Here is a 16553-nt window from a genome sequence, read left to right as displayed (position 1 = left end):
GAGCTCTGCGCGGTTGGGCAGGCCTGGCCCCTGGCTCTGGGGCTCCGCATCTGCTCTGTGCTGCTCCTGCCAGTGGGTCACCCCGAGCGCCTCTGCACCCAGAGCGTAGTGCATGCATTTGGGGGCAGAGGGCAGCTTTCCACACCCACCCCCGGGGCTGGGCTGGGCAGGGCAGGGACACACCTGTCCATCCCCCTCCCTATCGCCACCCACACACAGGCAGCTGGGCACGTCCTGTCATTCAAGTACAAAAGCCTTTCGAGGTCGGGGCCTGCGTGACGCAGTGCCTCTCCTCTCGGAACAGGTGCTCGTGGAGAAGGCGTGCCAGGCCCTTGCCAAGGTCCTCGCCGCTTCCCCTCACCCTCACCCTCGGAGGGGCTGGGGTTATCCTGGCTGTTGGGAGCAGAAAACAAGGCACAGAGGGGAAAGCACCTTGCTGAGTACGAATAGTAACAGACTCAGCCATCTGCCAAGCAGGCGACCTGGGTGGCCGGGTCGTGGTGACCGCCAGCTGGGTGTCATGTCAGTAAAAAGCGTGCACTTTGGGGCCACATGTTTGAGTTGAGGTCCTGGCTCCCTCCTCTTGCTCTCCACAGCGCTTCCAGGAGCCTCAGTTTCCTTCTCTGTGAAATGGGGACAAGTAACAAAAAGAACAGATAGAACGCAGGGCGGCTGGCCCTCACACCCCACTCTTGGCTCCCCTCCCTGCCTTCCTTCTCAGAGCCCCAGGGACAGAGGGTGAGGGAAAAGGTGCTATTTCAGGAAGGGGCTGCTGACGGACCGGGAGGCGGGGCGTTGATATGCGGAGGGCTGGGACATTCTCCCCGGATTATCCAGAGATTCATAGCCTCGTGAGCGCCGGTGGTAAGGGCCGCTCAGGCAAGCATCTGAAACTGCATCTAACATCTTTATTTCTCTTTAACAAATGTCCCCTGGGGCCAATTTCAAATCAAGTTTATTCTGGTATCTAAAGGTATAAAGCCCATAACTCAGAGGCATTAGATGTAAAGTATTCAGGCCTCCCTGGACGAGGCACTGGCTGCCAGCCATGGCTGCACTGCTGCCCTGGGTCCCGGCACCTGAACAAGCTTTGTTCTCTGGCTATTACTTGAGGCTGGAGGTGGGCGGCCAGGCTCTGTCCCCAGATGGAGGCACCAAGGGATCCTGTGTCAGGATCTGGGTCTCATGGGGATGGGCGGCTGAGTGCATGACCGCGGTCCTGCCACCTGCGGTGTCAGCTGAGAAGTGGGGGCTCAGAGCCCCAGCCCCGGCAGGCGGGGACCCTGGAGTCTACACCTCTCCGTGGGGGCTGGTCTTGCTTCTGAAACATCGAGACACTAGCATTTAGGACAGCTGTTTTGTATTGAACGTGGGATCCAGACAGACCTAGGGGTTTTCCTTTCTCCTGCGGCTCTCACTTCAGCCTTTGGTTTTGCTCCTGCTGCTGCTGCTAAGTTGCTTCAGTTGTGTCCGACTCTCTGCGTTTTGGAGAGGATTAAAATGGAGCTGGTCTGGCAGCCGGTCACGCTGGATCCCAACCATGGTTCTCAGAGGGCGAATCTCCAGGGGATTCTCCGAGAGCACAGTCGTATTCATCACGTTACCGTCGGCTCGCGCTTCCTGGGGTGACGTGTTGACCAGGGGGGTCGGTGACAGCGGCTCTATCGCTGGCGTCTCGTGAGCAGAGGCCACGCGTATCCTCTCGGCCTTATTGCGGGGGTTCTGGGGTCGTCGCTGGAGAGGAGGGCGGAGGGCGGTGCAGCCTGGATGCTCTGCCCACCTGCCCTGTGGGCCTGGAATCAGGGGCCAGGAGAGAGCAGTGTTCCTGACCCCCCAGCCCTCAGAAACCCCTCTGGAGACAGAAGTTTATGCAATCTCACCAACCGGGATCATGGGAGCTGCAGATTCAAAGACAGACAAGCCTCAGACCCTCCCTGACTCAGGGACACACAATTAAATGCAAAACAGGAAGCTGCATAGAGCATCATGGGTACTCACGAGGGAATGGGAAGCTGGTCTGGGCGGGCTTCTTGGAAAGGGCGGCGCTGGCCCTGCTGACCGGGAGCTCCCCAGGTGGAAGGGGCAGGAAAGCTCTAGGCCAGGAAAGCGCAGGAAGCAGAACATGGTTCGGAAGAGCAGGACGGAGTCGGGAGCCCAGCTCAGCTCAGTGCCACTGAGGGGCAGCCAGGGCACAGGGTTTGCGGGAACAGCCCACGAGGGCTGCCAGGCCCAGACCTGGTCCCAGGGGAGGTCGGAAGCCCCACGGCGGGCGCCCTGGTCAGAGTCCGGAGTCACCAGGTCACCTTCCGAGGAGGCAGCGACAAGGGTGCCAGTTAAGAGAAAGTTCAGATGGGCCCGGAGGAGAGGCTCTGAGGCTCCCTAGGAGGTAAAACTGCTGCGGATCGGCTGACAGAGGAATTACCAGCAGGATGGGGTGGGCGGCCCGGAGGGCAGGAGCACAGGAGGGGCTGGAGGCGGGGCCCGGCGGAGGAGCGGGGTGGAGCGGGCCCCCGCTAGAGGAGAGTGGGTCCCTGTGGACGTCGGTGTCCACGGCAGCCACAGGCTCAGTCTGCAGTGGGGACGCTGTGGACGGCGCTGGAGGCCGCGGAGTGCTGAGAACCTGTGGCGAGGAGGGAGGGTCACCGGGGCGTTCAGACAGGAAGTGGGGCGGCAGCAGTCCCTCCAAGGAGGAGGGGCCCAAGGGAGAGCCCTGGAGGGGCCGTCTGGGGGTTAGGAGCAGGCGGGGTGGAGGGAGGCGGGGAAACCAGGAGGGCCCCATGCAGTGGGGTGGGGCCGCCTCCCTCCAGTCAGGGCCCAGGGCGCTCACAGCCGCTCTGCACAGAGGCCCACTGGTGGGGACGTCCGTTGGGGGCCCCAGAGCGGGGAGTCCTCCCAGCAGGTCTCAGGCGCACCCTCGGTGCGTTCCTGAGCCCCATGGGTTCTGGGTGCGCGCCCCCACCCCCGCCTCCCAGGCAGCAGCGTGGGGTTGAGCTCACCCGGGGCCAGGCCTGGGGACCCGTCCAGTCCCCTCCCTGCCTTCCGCTCCGTTTCCAGTTCCTTCTCCCTCTCGAAGCTCTGCCTCCCCCACCCCTCCAGAGCCCTCTGCACACGCTTCCAAGAGACACCCCGTCTCATCCACTTGGGCGCCTGGTCTGGAACAGGCCGGGGAGAGGCAGGTGCTCCTGAGACGGCCCAGGGAGCTGGCGGGGCATCATTGCTGGGGCTGGGCCCCGTAGCCCTTGCCTGGGCAGCTGGTGCCTGAGCATTTGTATCGTGTAAAGTGTGATGGACAGGGAAGCCTGAGTGGGTTCCGGCTTCGAGAGACGACTGCCTGTGTCCTAATACCAGCTCTGGGCAGCCCTGGGCAAGTCACTAACCCCTCAGGGCTGCAGTTTTTCCATCTGTAAAATGGAGCTGACCATAATAGAGCCCCCGCAGGATACGGTTTGTAGTGAGGACCAAATGATAAATGTTAAGCGATAAGTATTAGCTACTGGTGACAGCGGTAGTTATCCTAGTAACAGGGCTAGTGTGGGAGCAGCTGCTCATCGACCCCGGAGGGTCACCTCTGCAGACTTTCATCCTTTTGCATCTCCAAAGTCTGGCAAGAAAGGGGAGCATCCACAGACTGTCAGGAAGGAGGAGGCAGTGCTTCGGGCTGTCCAGGGGCGCCCTGCGGGGAGCAGGCTTCAAACAGCTCATTTAGGAAGGGGCTGTCTCCTCTCCCCACTCTCAATGGGCCTGGGACGCAGTGTGGGTGAGAGACTGAAGCGTCAGAGATGAGAGAAGGCTGGGCAATGTCCAGACACTGGCCACTTCCTCATCAGGTGATGACCAGGGCCCCTCACCGGCCTCACCGGGCCCCTTGGAACAGAGTCGCGCTGCGTCCTGGCCTCCAGCCTCTTCTTTGTGTCTCTTGGCAGCTTTTCTCCTGCTTCCGGGGGAGGAGCTGCAGTGTGGCTTCCCTTAACTGTTATCCTCCCCATGAACGTCCTGCTTGGCTCAGAAGGACCATTGCTCCACGCCGTTCCTGGGCCGAGGCTGCAGCGTCCCAGCCCACCAAGCCCCTACTCGCCCGGCTCCAGCCAGCCCTGCTGTGCCCTGGAGGGAGGGAAGCTGGCTTTTACATTTTGTTTCCTTTTTCCTGAAAGCAAAAGCCCCAGGCCTCACTCCAGCGTCCTGGAGGATGGGGAGGGAAGTTGAGCTGTGCCTGGAATTAAAGGGCCTGCAGCCGGGGAAGGGCACCTGTCCCGGAACCCAGCTGAGAACAGATATGGGGTGTGGGCCTGGCTTGTGGAACTGACTGAGCGGGCACGGGAGGGCTGGTGGGCAGGTCCTCGGGGAGTCTGGGCACAGGCGGCCCGGGGAGGCCGCCTGGGGGGTTACGTGGGTCCCTAAACCAAGGCTGCTTTCTTGGCAGGGAGGAAGGGGCTGCGGTCAGCCTGGAGACGGATGAGGAATCCGCCCTCCCTGCCCCACACCAGCCTGTACCCCCGAGTGAGGCTTTCATCCCTGAGCCTGGATTCTAACTGCTTCCTGCCCCACCCCGGGGAGGGTCAGACCATCCAAAAGCCCGTCTGGTGGCTGGTCTAACCCCTCAAGGTTCCCTGCCTCTGTGGCCCCACCTCCCGTCTCCTCCTCACCCTCCACCTCCAGCCGCTGCCTGGCATCCCTGCCCACTGGCCTCTTGCCCCGGGCCTCTGCTGTGCCGTCCGCTCCACCCGTTCCAGGCTGTGCTCATGGCCGACTCCTGCTCATCCTTTGGGGCTCAGCTCAAGTGCCAGCTCCTTGGGCAGCTTGCCTGACCCGGTTACAGGCTCCCCTGCACTTGGGTGCCTCGGCAGAGATGCTGGCCGGCTCCCCACCGCAGCCCAGTGCCCACTGGCACTCACAGGCCCTCAGAGTGGGGCTGCCGCTTGAATCGAAGGGGCTGGACGGCTGTGGGTCCGTAGATGCTCTGCCAGCACCGGGGCAGGGGTGGGAGGCTCCTGGGAGTGGGGACTGATGGTCTCTGATTCCGAACAGAATGGAAGTTAACAAAAATCGTGAAGCTTTTCCTGGAAAGTTGCTGACAGTGGCCTGGGCACAGGCCGGCCCCGGGGCTCTGGAGGTTGGGCACAGAGGGACAGGGTGCTGGTTAGCTGGGGGCTCTGCGTCCCGTCTGTGAGCAGCAAATCTACAACTTGGTGTCTCCTGAGTGAGCGCCCTGCCAGCCCCAGTTCCAGCAGGTGTGGGAGAATTGGAACCTGGTGCTCCAGACTGCAGGGGCGGGTCTTGAAAACTGGGTTTGAACTCAGTCTCCGGCTGCCTGCCGGGGAGTTGTTCCCAGCCTGAGGAGACTCTGGGGCGGACATGCACCACCCCAGCCCCTTGCCCCCAGGGCATCAGGAAGCATGGGGGCCTCTTGGACACCGGCTCCTCTGCCTTTCTGTCTCCAGTCTCAGAACCGGGAGTGGGGTGGCCCCGAGGGCAGAGCTCTGCTTCTGGAGTTGATCAGACAGGAGCAGGGGAGTGTTTCGGCCTTGGGAAGTTACCTGCCTTCTCGAGCCTCAGCTGCTCTGCATGTAAAATAGGGGCTCCTATTTCATAGGATAGTTTGAGGTGTAAATGAGAAAATGGGGAGAGCTTAGCACCGGGCTTTTCAGGGAGTGGTGCCCAGTGGGAGCCAGCCCTTGCCTGTCGGTCTGTCACTCACGGGACTGCGGGGCAGTGGTCATCTGGCTGGGCCTTCTGAGAGTCAGGGCCTTGCCCATTCCGAGCTGAAACATCGCAGGCACAGGAGTCCGAGGCCGTCCTGGGAGGGTATGACACTGGCCTCCTCCCTCTGACGCGCAGCTGCCTCAGGCACCAGAGCTAATGTCATATCAGCTCACTGGCTGTCCCGGGCTCTGGGATGTTTACAGCCAGCAGTGCCTCCTGGGAGCCCCCGAACAGCCCTCTGAAGGTTTCCCAGTCACGATCCCCATCCCACAGACGGTGCAAAGGAAGCACAGCAATTAACCAGGACCTGAGACGACGCAGTGAGCAGTGACGTCAGAGCCAGACTCGGCCTGGCAGGGTGACTTCAGAGCCTCCCGTCTCTGTGGTGTCTGGCCTTGGGATGATCGAAAGCTCTGGTCTCGACTCATAGCCTCTGCGTGGAGGGCTGCACTGAGAGGGCTTTAGGCTGTGACGGGGAGAAAGGCACAGCGAGAGATTCGCAATGTCTGCCGCGGGCGTGGGGAGGGAGGGTTCGGGCCGCTTGCATCGCGGCTGGGGATGCGCCCCTCTGTTGAGAGGGATGCTGTCCTGCGCGCTGTTTAGCAGCACACCTGGCCTCCCCCGCCAGCAGCACAAGGCCCCCCCTCACCACCGAGTTCTGACAGTCGAAGCTGTCTCCAGAAAGCAAACCCTTTACCGGTTGTGAACAAGCCCCGGAGCGGGCCGCGGGGATGGCCAAACAGCCCTGGACTCGGAGCCCAGAGGCCAGCCGGCCTGTCACCGCGGGGACGGACATCAGGTTCTTCGTGCGGGAAGTGAGCACGAGGCGTGGATGGTCTCAAGGGCTCCTTCCGGAGGTCGTGACCCTACCCCTCACCCCAGCCTTCATTCCCAAGGTCTGCGGAGCCAGACCAACAGGAAAGCCTGGGCTCTGCAGAGAGCCGTTTCGCCCCTGGAGCTCCGTGTTGGCTCATTAAGGGAAAGAAAGAAAGAAAGAAGCAGCAGAAAACCCTGAAGCCTGGTACGGAGATTTCGTCCGAGCAGCAGTCATCAAGCAGATTCAAGTGGAGAACTCGCAGAGACAGTAACTGCACGCCCGCTTCCCTGTGTGGAGACAAGCGAGCTCTGGGAAATCTCCCTGCCCCGTTCAATTATGAATCTCGGCAGGAAGCCTGGATAACCCGTGCTCTGGAGACAGGGGCTGGAGGAGGCTGAGGCTGGGGCTGGGTCCCCAGGGCACTTGCCTAAAGAGACAGGGGCAGCGGGTGGCGAGAGTGTGACACAGGAGTCCTGCCCGCACCTGTGCCAGGAAGCTGGGCATGAGGCAGCTGGGCCTTGGCGAGGGGGTGAGCAGAGGCAGCCCTGGGGTCCTGGCTGCTCAGCAGGCCTTCCTTCCAGGGTAGGGGGAGCACAAGGTGGGTGGGGACTGGCGCCTTGGGTTTGGGTCCTTGGCCCCCGGAAGTCAGAGGGCTCTGTGTGGTGGAGATGGAGGAGCCCCCAACAACAGGAACCTTCTCCCTGAGGGGGTCCCCAGCTTACAGACGGGAACCAGCCCAGGGAGGGCTTCCCCAGCTGACCGAGATCTCAAGAGGCTGAAATTCACGGGCCACACAGCTTCCACACTGGAGCCTTGGGGCTGATGCTCCGTATTCCCATCCCCCGAGATCATGCCTCCTATCCCCCAGGTCCCGTGGTCTCCTGGGAACCTGCACTCACCTCTATGTCTCAGAAAAGCGTTGCACACCTGCCCTGAGGAATGACATGTAACCCAGGCCCCCGAGAGCTGGGCTGGAATCTCTGATGAAGGTGTGGCCAGCTGGGGCAAGAAACCAAATTCTGACTTGATCCCAAAGGAAGATATTATTGGAAGGACGTGGAGGGTTCTGTGGAATTAAGAGTTTAGCAGCCAAGACTAGGAAGGGGAGAGCCCGCATCTTCTGAGGCTGGCCTCACGAACCCCTGAGAACACCCCATTCTCGAGCTCCCCAGAGTCAGTCGCTTTGCCCTTGGGTGCCCTCTGCTTCTGATCCACAATCCGGACTCTGGAGGGAGCATCCGGGCACCTGCAGGAAGTGGTCCAGCTCGGACCAGATGTGCACCCAGTATCCCTGGCCAGGGCTGTTGTTCAGTCGCTCAGTCATGTCCGACTCTTTGCGACCCCATGAACTGCAGCACGACAGGCTTCCCTGTCCTTCACCATCTCCCCACGTTTGCTCAAATTCATGCCCATTGTGTCAATGATGCCATCCAACCATCCCATCCTCTGTCGCCCCTTCCTTGTTCTTGCTCTTGCCCTGCGTCAGGGTTTTGTCTAATGAGTCGGCTCTTCACATCAGGTGGCCAAAATATTGGAGCTTCAGCTTCAGCATCAGTCCTTCCAATGAATATTCATGATTGATTTCCTTTAGGATTGAGTGGTTTGATCTCCTTACAGTCCAAGGGACTCTCAAGAGTCTTCTCCAGGATCACAGTTCAAAAACATCAATTCTTTGGCACTCAGCCTTCCTTATGGTCCAACTCTCACATCAGTACATGACTACTGGGAAAACCATAGATTATTTGACTATATGGACCTTTGTTGGCAAAGTGATGTCTCTGCTCTTTAATACACTCCCCTAGCCTGCTGGTGCAGACCAGAAGCATCTCTCAGAGGCCTGTCCGCCACCTGCTTACAGGCCAGAGCCAAAGGAGGTCCGGGTGTCAGTAGAACCCATTCTACTCTTTTGGATCTGAAATGGTTCAAGTTGAGGACCATCACCGCTCAAGACATTCTCTGCTCATGACTGCCTGTGAGCAACGGCTGAGGCCGGCCGATCTGTGGTCCCCCACCCTCCCCCCACGCTGCTAACCACCACGAAGACTGAGGCTGCGATGGTTGGTTGGTCTGGCAGCTGCAGGAAGCTGCTGACTCTAAGCACCTCCCTCCTCCCAGGGTGCTGCAGCTCAAGGGGGTCAATGAAGGGAGAGCTTGTTAATCCCAGGGGAGCCATCTCCCGGGCAGCTGGCCTCCTCAGGGACTAAAATAAGATGCCCAAGAGGCCCTGGGGTGAGGCCTGCATATGTAACAGGTCGAATCTCCCCTGAGCCAGGCTGGGAATAGAATCAGCAACACGCCAGGCCGTTAGGAGCGAAAGGTCCCTGCATTCATGGGGACCCTTCTCCAGCATCGGAGTCAGGGAGGCAACTCGGAGCGGACAGCCTTGAATCCAGGCCGCCCTGTGGTGGCTGCACCACCCACTTCTCTCAGCCTAAGTCCACCGCCCCGCCGCCTGCCCCCCTCACACAGCTCTCCTCCAGAGGCGCACCCCGGCCGTTCCTCTGGGGCCCCCATCATCACTGGTCAGCTCTGCTGGGCCACAGCCCTCCCCGAGCTGCCCAGTACCGTCCAGCACTCAGCCCTCATGCCTGATGCACCACTTGCCTCCCCAGCTAGTGGTGGGCTCTTGCCAGCTGGACTGAGGCTCTGGGCTCCACAGGGCCCAGGATCAACAGGTAGACTCTGACCTAAAGGAAAGAGTGGGCAAAGGGCTGAGTGGGTAAACCACTGAACACCGAGGAACACCCCAAGCAGGTCAGGCGCCTCAGTGACCTAAAGGCCGTGTCAGGAAGGAGACAAGATCACGAGGGAATCTTCTCCCGGGCTCGGGCGCCCAGGCTCTGCATCCCAAGCACTTGGCCATGGGAAGGACGTGGAGGGCTCCTCCCCAGACTCCAGTCGGAGCTCAGTCTGGTCCGAAGGCATCTCTAGGAAGTGAGTTTAAAACTACAGATTCACCTTCCACGTCACCAGGGTTGATCCTCTTCAAAATTCTCTGACCACAAGGGCCTCCTCAGGCTCCACTTCAGCTCTGAAAGGCTGTAAAGACACTTCCCGTCTTCCAGTCGAGGAGAAGCTGTCTGACCTCTGGATCACACGCTCTCGGAAACTCTGGGCTCCCCGCTCAGACCCCTGTCCTCGTCGTCGCTGGATGACCGTGCACCTGGACAGCTCCAGGTCAGCAGAGACCGTGCCTGTCTTGTTGATTATTGCTGCAACTGAAACACACCAATGCGGGCTTACTGCCCACAAGGCAAACGGGGCAGTCCTCTGCAAGGTGGCCCTCCTCCACAAGGCATCAGGGATCCAGGCTGGCCCGGCCTGTGGCTCTACCATCCCCTGGCCAACCGGTGCGGGGAGGAGGCTGTCTGGGGGAGGGTTGCAGCACCTGCCCAGAGCCCTCTCCAGGAAGGACTCCCGTCACTCCTGCTCATGTCCTGCTGGAGTGGTCACACGGCCCATCTGACTGCAGAGGGAGCCATGAGGCCCAGAGCAGCCATGAGCCGGGAAGCAGGCAGTGAGCTTCCAGGGTGGGTCCTGGGTGGGTCCGCTGCCCCTGCTGAGCCCCCAGCACCCGGCACATGGCCGGGGCTCAGACATGGACGTTGGATGCAGGCGCTGCAGGTCAGAATGGTTCAATGGGGCCTCACGGAGTCACTCACGAGCCACTGAGCTGAGGCTCCCCAGGAAGGTCCAGCCCGGCCATGCCGCCTCCAAGCCCAGAGCTGCTCTGTAGGAGCGGGGTCTGCTCCATAGGACCCAGGCCGCGGTTTTCAACAGCCTGCCTCCTCAAGGCTGGAGAGGGGAGAGCCCGTCTGTGCCAACAGGGAGGTCCCAGTTACAGGAGGGTGGCCGCTCTGCAGGGACACCCGGGCTGCTTCTTCAGGATGCCAAAGGCTTTCCTTCACACCCAGGGCAGTGCTCCCGTGCTCAGCTCGGAGCCGGGCCCCTGCCCCAAGGCTTGGGAGAGCAGGGCTTCCACATCTCTAAGCCTCCTCCTTGCATCCTCAAAGGTGTGTTTTTACAAAGATGAGAAGGGCTGAAGAGCTGGCTTCCATCTAAGCCTGAGCCAGGGCCTGCGTGCAGGTGCAGTGTCCTAGGTGGGAGGGGGGCAGTGGCGTGAAACCCAGGTTGGGGCCCAAAGCGGTGTGAGGGGCGGCCCTAAACTGCCTGTCGCTGATTTGGTCCTGCAGGGGCCCACTTCCAGAAGCAGGCAGAAGGGGCCCCAAAGGTAAAGGATGGGGACGTCTCCCCAGCGGCTCCCACCCTCCTGCTCAGAGGTCCCCGCGGAGGTGGGGGTCCTGATCCCCAAGCCTCCAGCTCCACAAGCGTGGAGCCTGTGTGCAGTCCCCCTGGGTGACCTTCCCAGTGCCACGGGTCAAAGGCAAGAGTAACAGGAGCGGGTGATGCTGTGCGGGCCTGGGGGCCGCTCTGAGGAGCGAAGGTGGGCAGAGAGGTGAGTGTGGGCACGTGGGCGTCAGCGAGGAGCACGGGGGTAGCGACGGTGAAAACGCTCTGCAGGCCCAGAGGAAGCGCGTTGAAGGTCGTCATCACACCACCTGACACAGGGATCGAACCTGTGTTTCTGGTGTCTCCTGCCTTGGCAGGCAGATTCTTTACCACTGGTGCCACCTGGGAAGCCCACATCTTAATAGATAACACAGCAACCGCCTGATTACCGAAAGAGGACACACGTGAGGGGAGCGGGCTGGGGTTTGCTCTTCTCACGTCAGCCATTAATTTTCTCCCTGTTCAGTGCCTTGGGGCCGATGCTAACAAAGTTGGATTCGACAGGGATAAATGTGAAGTCCTTCAGACTAAACACTCCACAGAAACAGGTTGGTGGCAGTGAGGCTGGGAGGCTGAGTCTCAGGGACAGCAGGTCCGGGAGCAGAAGCTCACGATCCAGAGACGGGCGGGGCAGGGCCCTGAGCTCTGGGAGTCAGACCCAGCCCTGGCAGGGGGCTGCTGTGGGGGCTGTGCTTCCGGGTGACCCGGAGCCGGGAACGAGGCTGGAGACAGGCCGGAACCATTGATAGAGAAACGGCCGAAGGAAATGGGGAGATACGACCTTGGGCATATCCACTAAGGGCAAGTACCCAGGTTCTCGCCTTTGGGGGCAGGGGGCAATCTTATCAGGCTCCCCATGTGCTCTCTGCAGCACCCACTTCTTTAGGCTGGGGTCAGGGGAGCGGGCTGGTGGGAGTGCAGTCGGGCTTCCAGCCCGTGATAAGGTCAGGCAGGGGGACGAGTCTGGTCCCAACTGTGGCAGCTTGCCAGCCACCTCCCATGCATCCTCAAGCCTCGGTCCTCATTTTTGTGCAAATCCCGGATGGCTGGAAAAACAGCTGGTCCTTCGTCCCGTCGGACACAGTTCCTCTCTTTGATAACTTGAAGGGTTGACACATGATAGATGATGGATTCTTTCATTCCCAGAGGTTACATGTAATTCCCACAGATGGAGTTTCATGGAGGCAGGTTGACTTCTCAGGAATTTGAAGTTAAAGCTGTTTGCCTTGGGAGGGGAGAGGTGCCCGCCACTGGCTGGGGGATCGGGGTGGGGGGAGCTCCACACCAGGGGTTCTGGCAGCCTGAGAGTTTGGGTGTCTCACCGCACGCCCAGCTGGAATACCCTTCTGCAGGTGCAGTAATTCGGATCCCTGGATGTCGCCCAGGGGCCCCGCAGCTGATGGAGGAGCAGGAAGGCCCACATGTCCGTCCACCTTCTTGCAGGGCTGGCCTCCAACAGGCGAACCAGGAGTGTCAGGCTTCCTCTCGCACGGCAGCTCACCTGTGCTGGTCCCAGGGCTGCCTTGATGAACAAAAGGACACGGTCATCTCACAGTCTGGAGCCCCAGGGCCCTGCACCTCTGGGGGCCGCGTAGGCCCCCTCCCAGCCCAGCCCTGGCTGGCGGCGCTGCCCCTCCGTCCCACCCCTCGGCTGGATGGTGAACCGTAACCACGCGTGGTGACACAGACACCTAAGGCAATGTGTGAAAAGTGTGTTAATATGTTGGACAGTGTGATTCTTATTTAAAATTTCTATCAAATAGAAAATAGTGCCCTAAATGCAGAGTGGAGGTTGGCGAAATGCATTGGAAAGGCCTCCGGAGCTAGCGTGTCTGTGTGCAACGATGGTTCAAGCCTGTTTTCTTCATATACATTATATTGAATATATAAATATACGGTTTTCTCGTTTCTGCCAAAACACAGTGTTAGCATGATCCGTGTGGGAGCAGGTGCTAGTTCTCTAGTCCCTGTGCTGTTTCCTAAGATTTTCAGCAACTTTTGGATTAGTATCAGCTTATTACTTTTTATTTAAAAAAAGGCTTTTTAAAAGTTAAATCTACAGGGATTGACCCCGAGAGGTGTGTGCATATGTTATTACATGAAAAGAGCAGGTGACAGAGTGAGATGTGTTGTATTATCCCTTTTTCAAAATAGGGGATACAGCCATTCTGGAAACCAGCATGGGGTCTCTAAGAACAAACGCAGCATCACGACGCCAGCAGCTGCACTCCCAGGCATCTAGCCCACAGAAGTGTGACTTTGATTCACCTCCAAACCTGTTCGTAGCAGCATTAGTAGAAACAGCTGGAAACCACAGGTGTGCCAGCTGGAAATGACCCAGGTGTCATAGGCTGTGGCACAGCTGTGCCATGGGCTACTGCTCTGCGGTCAGAAGGAGCAAGCTGGTGATACCACAACGGGTGAATCTCGATGAATGAACTGGTGAATGCTGAGTGAAAGGGCCAGTCCCCACAGGCTACGGACTGTCTGATTCCGGTCATCTCGGTGGTTGCCCTGGGTCAGGGGCGTGGATGTGGCTGTGGGTGGCATGAGGGGTCCGCAGGGTGGTGTGTGTCCCTGATGAGCATTGTCAGGACCCTGGTTGTGATGTCATCACTGGAGGAAACTCAGTAACAGGGACACGGAGTCTCCCTGCACTGTTTCTTACAACTGCATGTAAATCTAAATTACCTCCAAGTAAAAAGATCAGTGTTTCAAAAGCAGGGGAGCCTCACAGACATGTGCACAGCCCGGTGTGCAACACAGAGAAAGAGGTGGGAAGAGGCACAGCTGAGCGCTGGCCCCTGGAGAACAGCTCTGAAAGGAGGTTATTGTCAAACTCTTAATGATTGTGCTGACGAGCATGGGGGACTTGTGATTTTGTTTAGACCCATAAAGCAGACGATGAGATGGTTGGATGGCATCACTAACTCAAAGGACATGAGTTTGAGCAAACTCTGGGAGACAGTGAAGGCCAGGAAAGCCTGGCATGCTCTAGTCCACGGGGTCACAAAGAGTTGGACACGACTTAGCAACTGAACAACAACAAAACTAAAGTAGCCCAAAACTGTGCAGGGGGTGGGGGGTAAGGGCAGAGAGCGCCACCTCGCCCACCATCCTGGAAACACTGGCATGGCATCCCCCCAACGCCTGGAATTGCGCGCGGCCCCGTCTGGCCTCCGCGGCCCCCACTCTGGCCACCCTGACACCAGCCTGCCCGGTGCTGCTCCCTCTTGTCACAAATGCTCACGGCTCACCCCCAGCTCAGCCCCTCGCCACCGAGGGAGACCCGCAGAGTGAAGGGGGTGATGTCTGGGTCCACAGCAGCACTCTCCCCTGAGCCATCACCGCAGGCCAGGAGGCATCTGCAGGCCTTTCAGTGTCAGCTCAGGTCCCAGGAGAAGAGGCAAGTGGTTGTCCCCATTCTACAGAGGAGATGAGGTGGGTAATTAAGTTGTTCGTGCCTGAGTCACACAGAGCATGCCATCGAAGCGTGTCCCACTTAGGGTGCCATCCCTGACACCCTTAGCTGTCCCCCACTGTCCTGACCAAGGCCAGCCTGCCCCACAGGGGCCCTGGAGACCAGCACCCCAGCTCTGAAGGCAGCAGTTCAGGACCCAACGGAGGGATACGGCCAGCTGTGGGCACATTGCCTGCTGAGTGGTCTGCCTCTGTGCGCCGACCCCCTTGCCGAGATCCCCGTCATGCCTGGGTTGCCCTTCTGCTCCCCCGAGCCCAGAGCCTGCCCAGAGCCAGACACACACAGCACGCAAGTCTGGGTGAACAGAGGTGGGGGCCCTCGGGACACTCACACAGCTCTTTTCCTCTGCTCCCCCAGGGATCTATAAAGGACACTGCTTTCGGATCAACCACTTCCCAGAGGACAACGATTACGACCATGACAGCTCGGAGTACCTCCTCCGTGAGTGTCAGGACCCTGCCTCCCCCTGTTTGTGGGACGGGGGACGAGAGGCAGGCAGGCGCTGGAGGAAGGATAGGCCCCGTGAGGGCAGAGGGGCCGGTCTCTGGGTGCTCCCGACACTCCCCTCTGACTCAGGATACTGAGTTCAGAGGATGGGGTATGGTTAGCCTGCTGTGACACGCCGGTCACCCCCGTGCAGTTACTGGCTGGGAGGACACACCAGCTCAGGGCTGGCAAGAGGGGAGGAGGGTGGGGCGAACCGCTGCCCAGGGCTGCTACAAGTTGCTGTCTTCAGAGGAGTTGATCGCAACAGCTGGTTCTGAGGCAAGGACGTTAGAGACATTGGCTTGCCCAGGCCCAGCATCCCTGAGGGGCTGAGACACCCCAAGGATACTGCCCGGCCAGCACTGGACCTGCCCACTTCTCCCCACCCCCACCCAGCAATCTATTCTTGACAAGTCAAATTAAATCACACACTGAGACAGCCAGTGGGTGCCAGGCAGCCTGTGGGACCAGCCTCGGGTCCATGGGCCTCAAGTCTCTCCAGCACCAACTGGTGGAGCCCCCAGCTCTGCCCCTGAGTCCCCTGCCCAGGTCCTGAGATGGGGCTGGCCCCCAAACTGGAACCAGAGGTCAGAGGACAAACCCAGCCCCACGCCCCAAATCCAGATCTCATCCCTGGGCTGTGGCTACCTCCCTGGGAGGAAGGATGGAGCCTCGTTCCTCCAGGGGAGGAACCTGGAAATGGAACACCAGCATGGTTTTGAAGTCGTCTCCCCTTCCACATCAGCCCAGACACACGCAGAGCTGCTCCCATCCCCTCCCCCGGGAGCTGGGCCGGCTTCATTTATGGAGAATCGATACCAGCGTCCACAGAGGGAACACAATTCACTCTGCACCTGCTTATGGACTGTTTTTTCTAAGAGAAAGGACTCTGGTTCTGAGTCATCTCGTGAAACAAAACAGCATGTGGTCCCCATGGAGTCCAGAGCCAGAACCGGAAACAGTGCTACCGGCTCTGCCTCCTATCCCTCCCCTCCGCTTCTCCTCTTCTTCCTGCCTGTCTTCTCTCTCTGCTTTCTGGGGGTCCGTACTGAACCGAGCACACGCCTTCCACGGGGCACACTAGGGGATGGCATTGGCATAGAGCGGGGCATGAATAACACCATGAGTTGCGCGGTGTGCGGGCTGCACAGCCATCTAGGGTGGCCACTGGTGCTCAGGCCTGACTCAGAACCCATCGGGCAGGCAGACGACTCCCAAGGCTCTGGGGGCAGGTCTGCTCCACTGCTGGGCCTTGGGACTGTGGGGAAGGGGACACCAGAGAAGCGTCCGTTCCCTCCCACTTCCCACTTGAACTTGAGGTTAACTGGCGCCAGCTCTCCCTCTTTACCTCCTGCCGTGCCCCCACCCTGGTCCCCAGAGGGCTGGCATCTCTGGATGGGCCCCAAGACACGTCAGCCCAGAGGTCAGACGTGTGGCTTCCTGGGGTCCCCGCCAGAAGCAGAGGAGATGCTCAGACAGGAAGAAGGAAGGGCGTTTAGTGAAGGACTGATTACAGAGATGTGCAGGGATGGGGAAGGGGCAGTGAGCACACAGGCGGGAGCAGCAGAAGGACCTCTGGCCCTTGGCCTGAGTGGGTGACAGAGGCAGGTACGGGCTACTGGACCAGAGGAGCTGTGAGGCCCGGGCCGCCAGGCAGGATCTGTGGCTTGACAAAGGAACACAGCCACCTCAGCCCCGTCCTCGTCCTCAGGAGGAAGCCAGGGCAGTAATGTCTCCAAAGCCAGAGTGAAGGGACCCCAGTGATCCGGTCCCTGGTAT

At 59.8% G+C, this 16553-nt stretch overlaps 1 protein-coding gene across 1 annotated transcript in view; it reads left to right on the top strand.

Annotated features, from left to right (window-relative positions):
- Window positions 1-16553, top strand: part of CACNG4 (calcium voltage-gated channel auxiliary subunit gamma 4) — a 49556-nt gene that overhangs the window by 27573 nt on the left and 5430 nt on the right. Inside the window, exon 2 of the mRNA XM_070388915.1 lies at window positions 14646-14729. Within this exon, the coding sequence (XP_070245016.1) occupies window positions 14646-14729 (84 nt within the window). The remainder of the gene's footprint in view (window positions 1-14645; window positions 14730-16553) is intronic.

This window comes from Bos mutus, chromosome 19, assembly GCF_027580195.1.
Source record: "Bos mutus isolate GX-2022 chromosome 19, NWIPB_WYAK_1.1, whole genome shotgun sequence".
NCBI lineage: Eukaryota > Metazoa > Chordata > Mammalia > Artiodactyla > Bovidae > Bos > Bos mutus.
The sequence above is the reverse complement of the archived record's forward strand: the minus strand, read 5'-3'. Positions and strand labels throughout refer to the sequence as shown.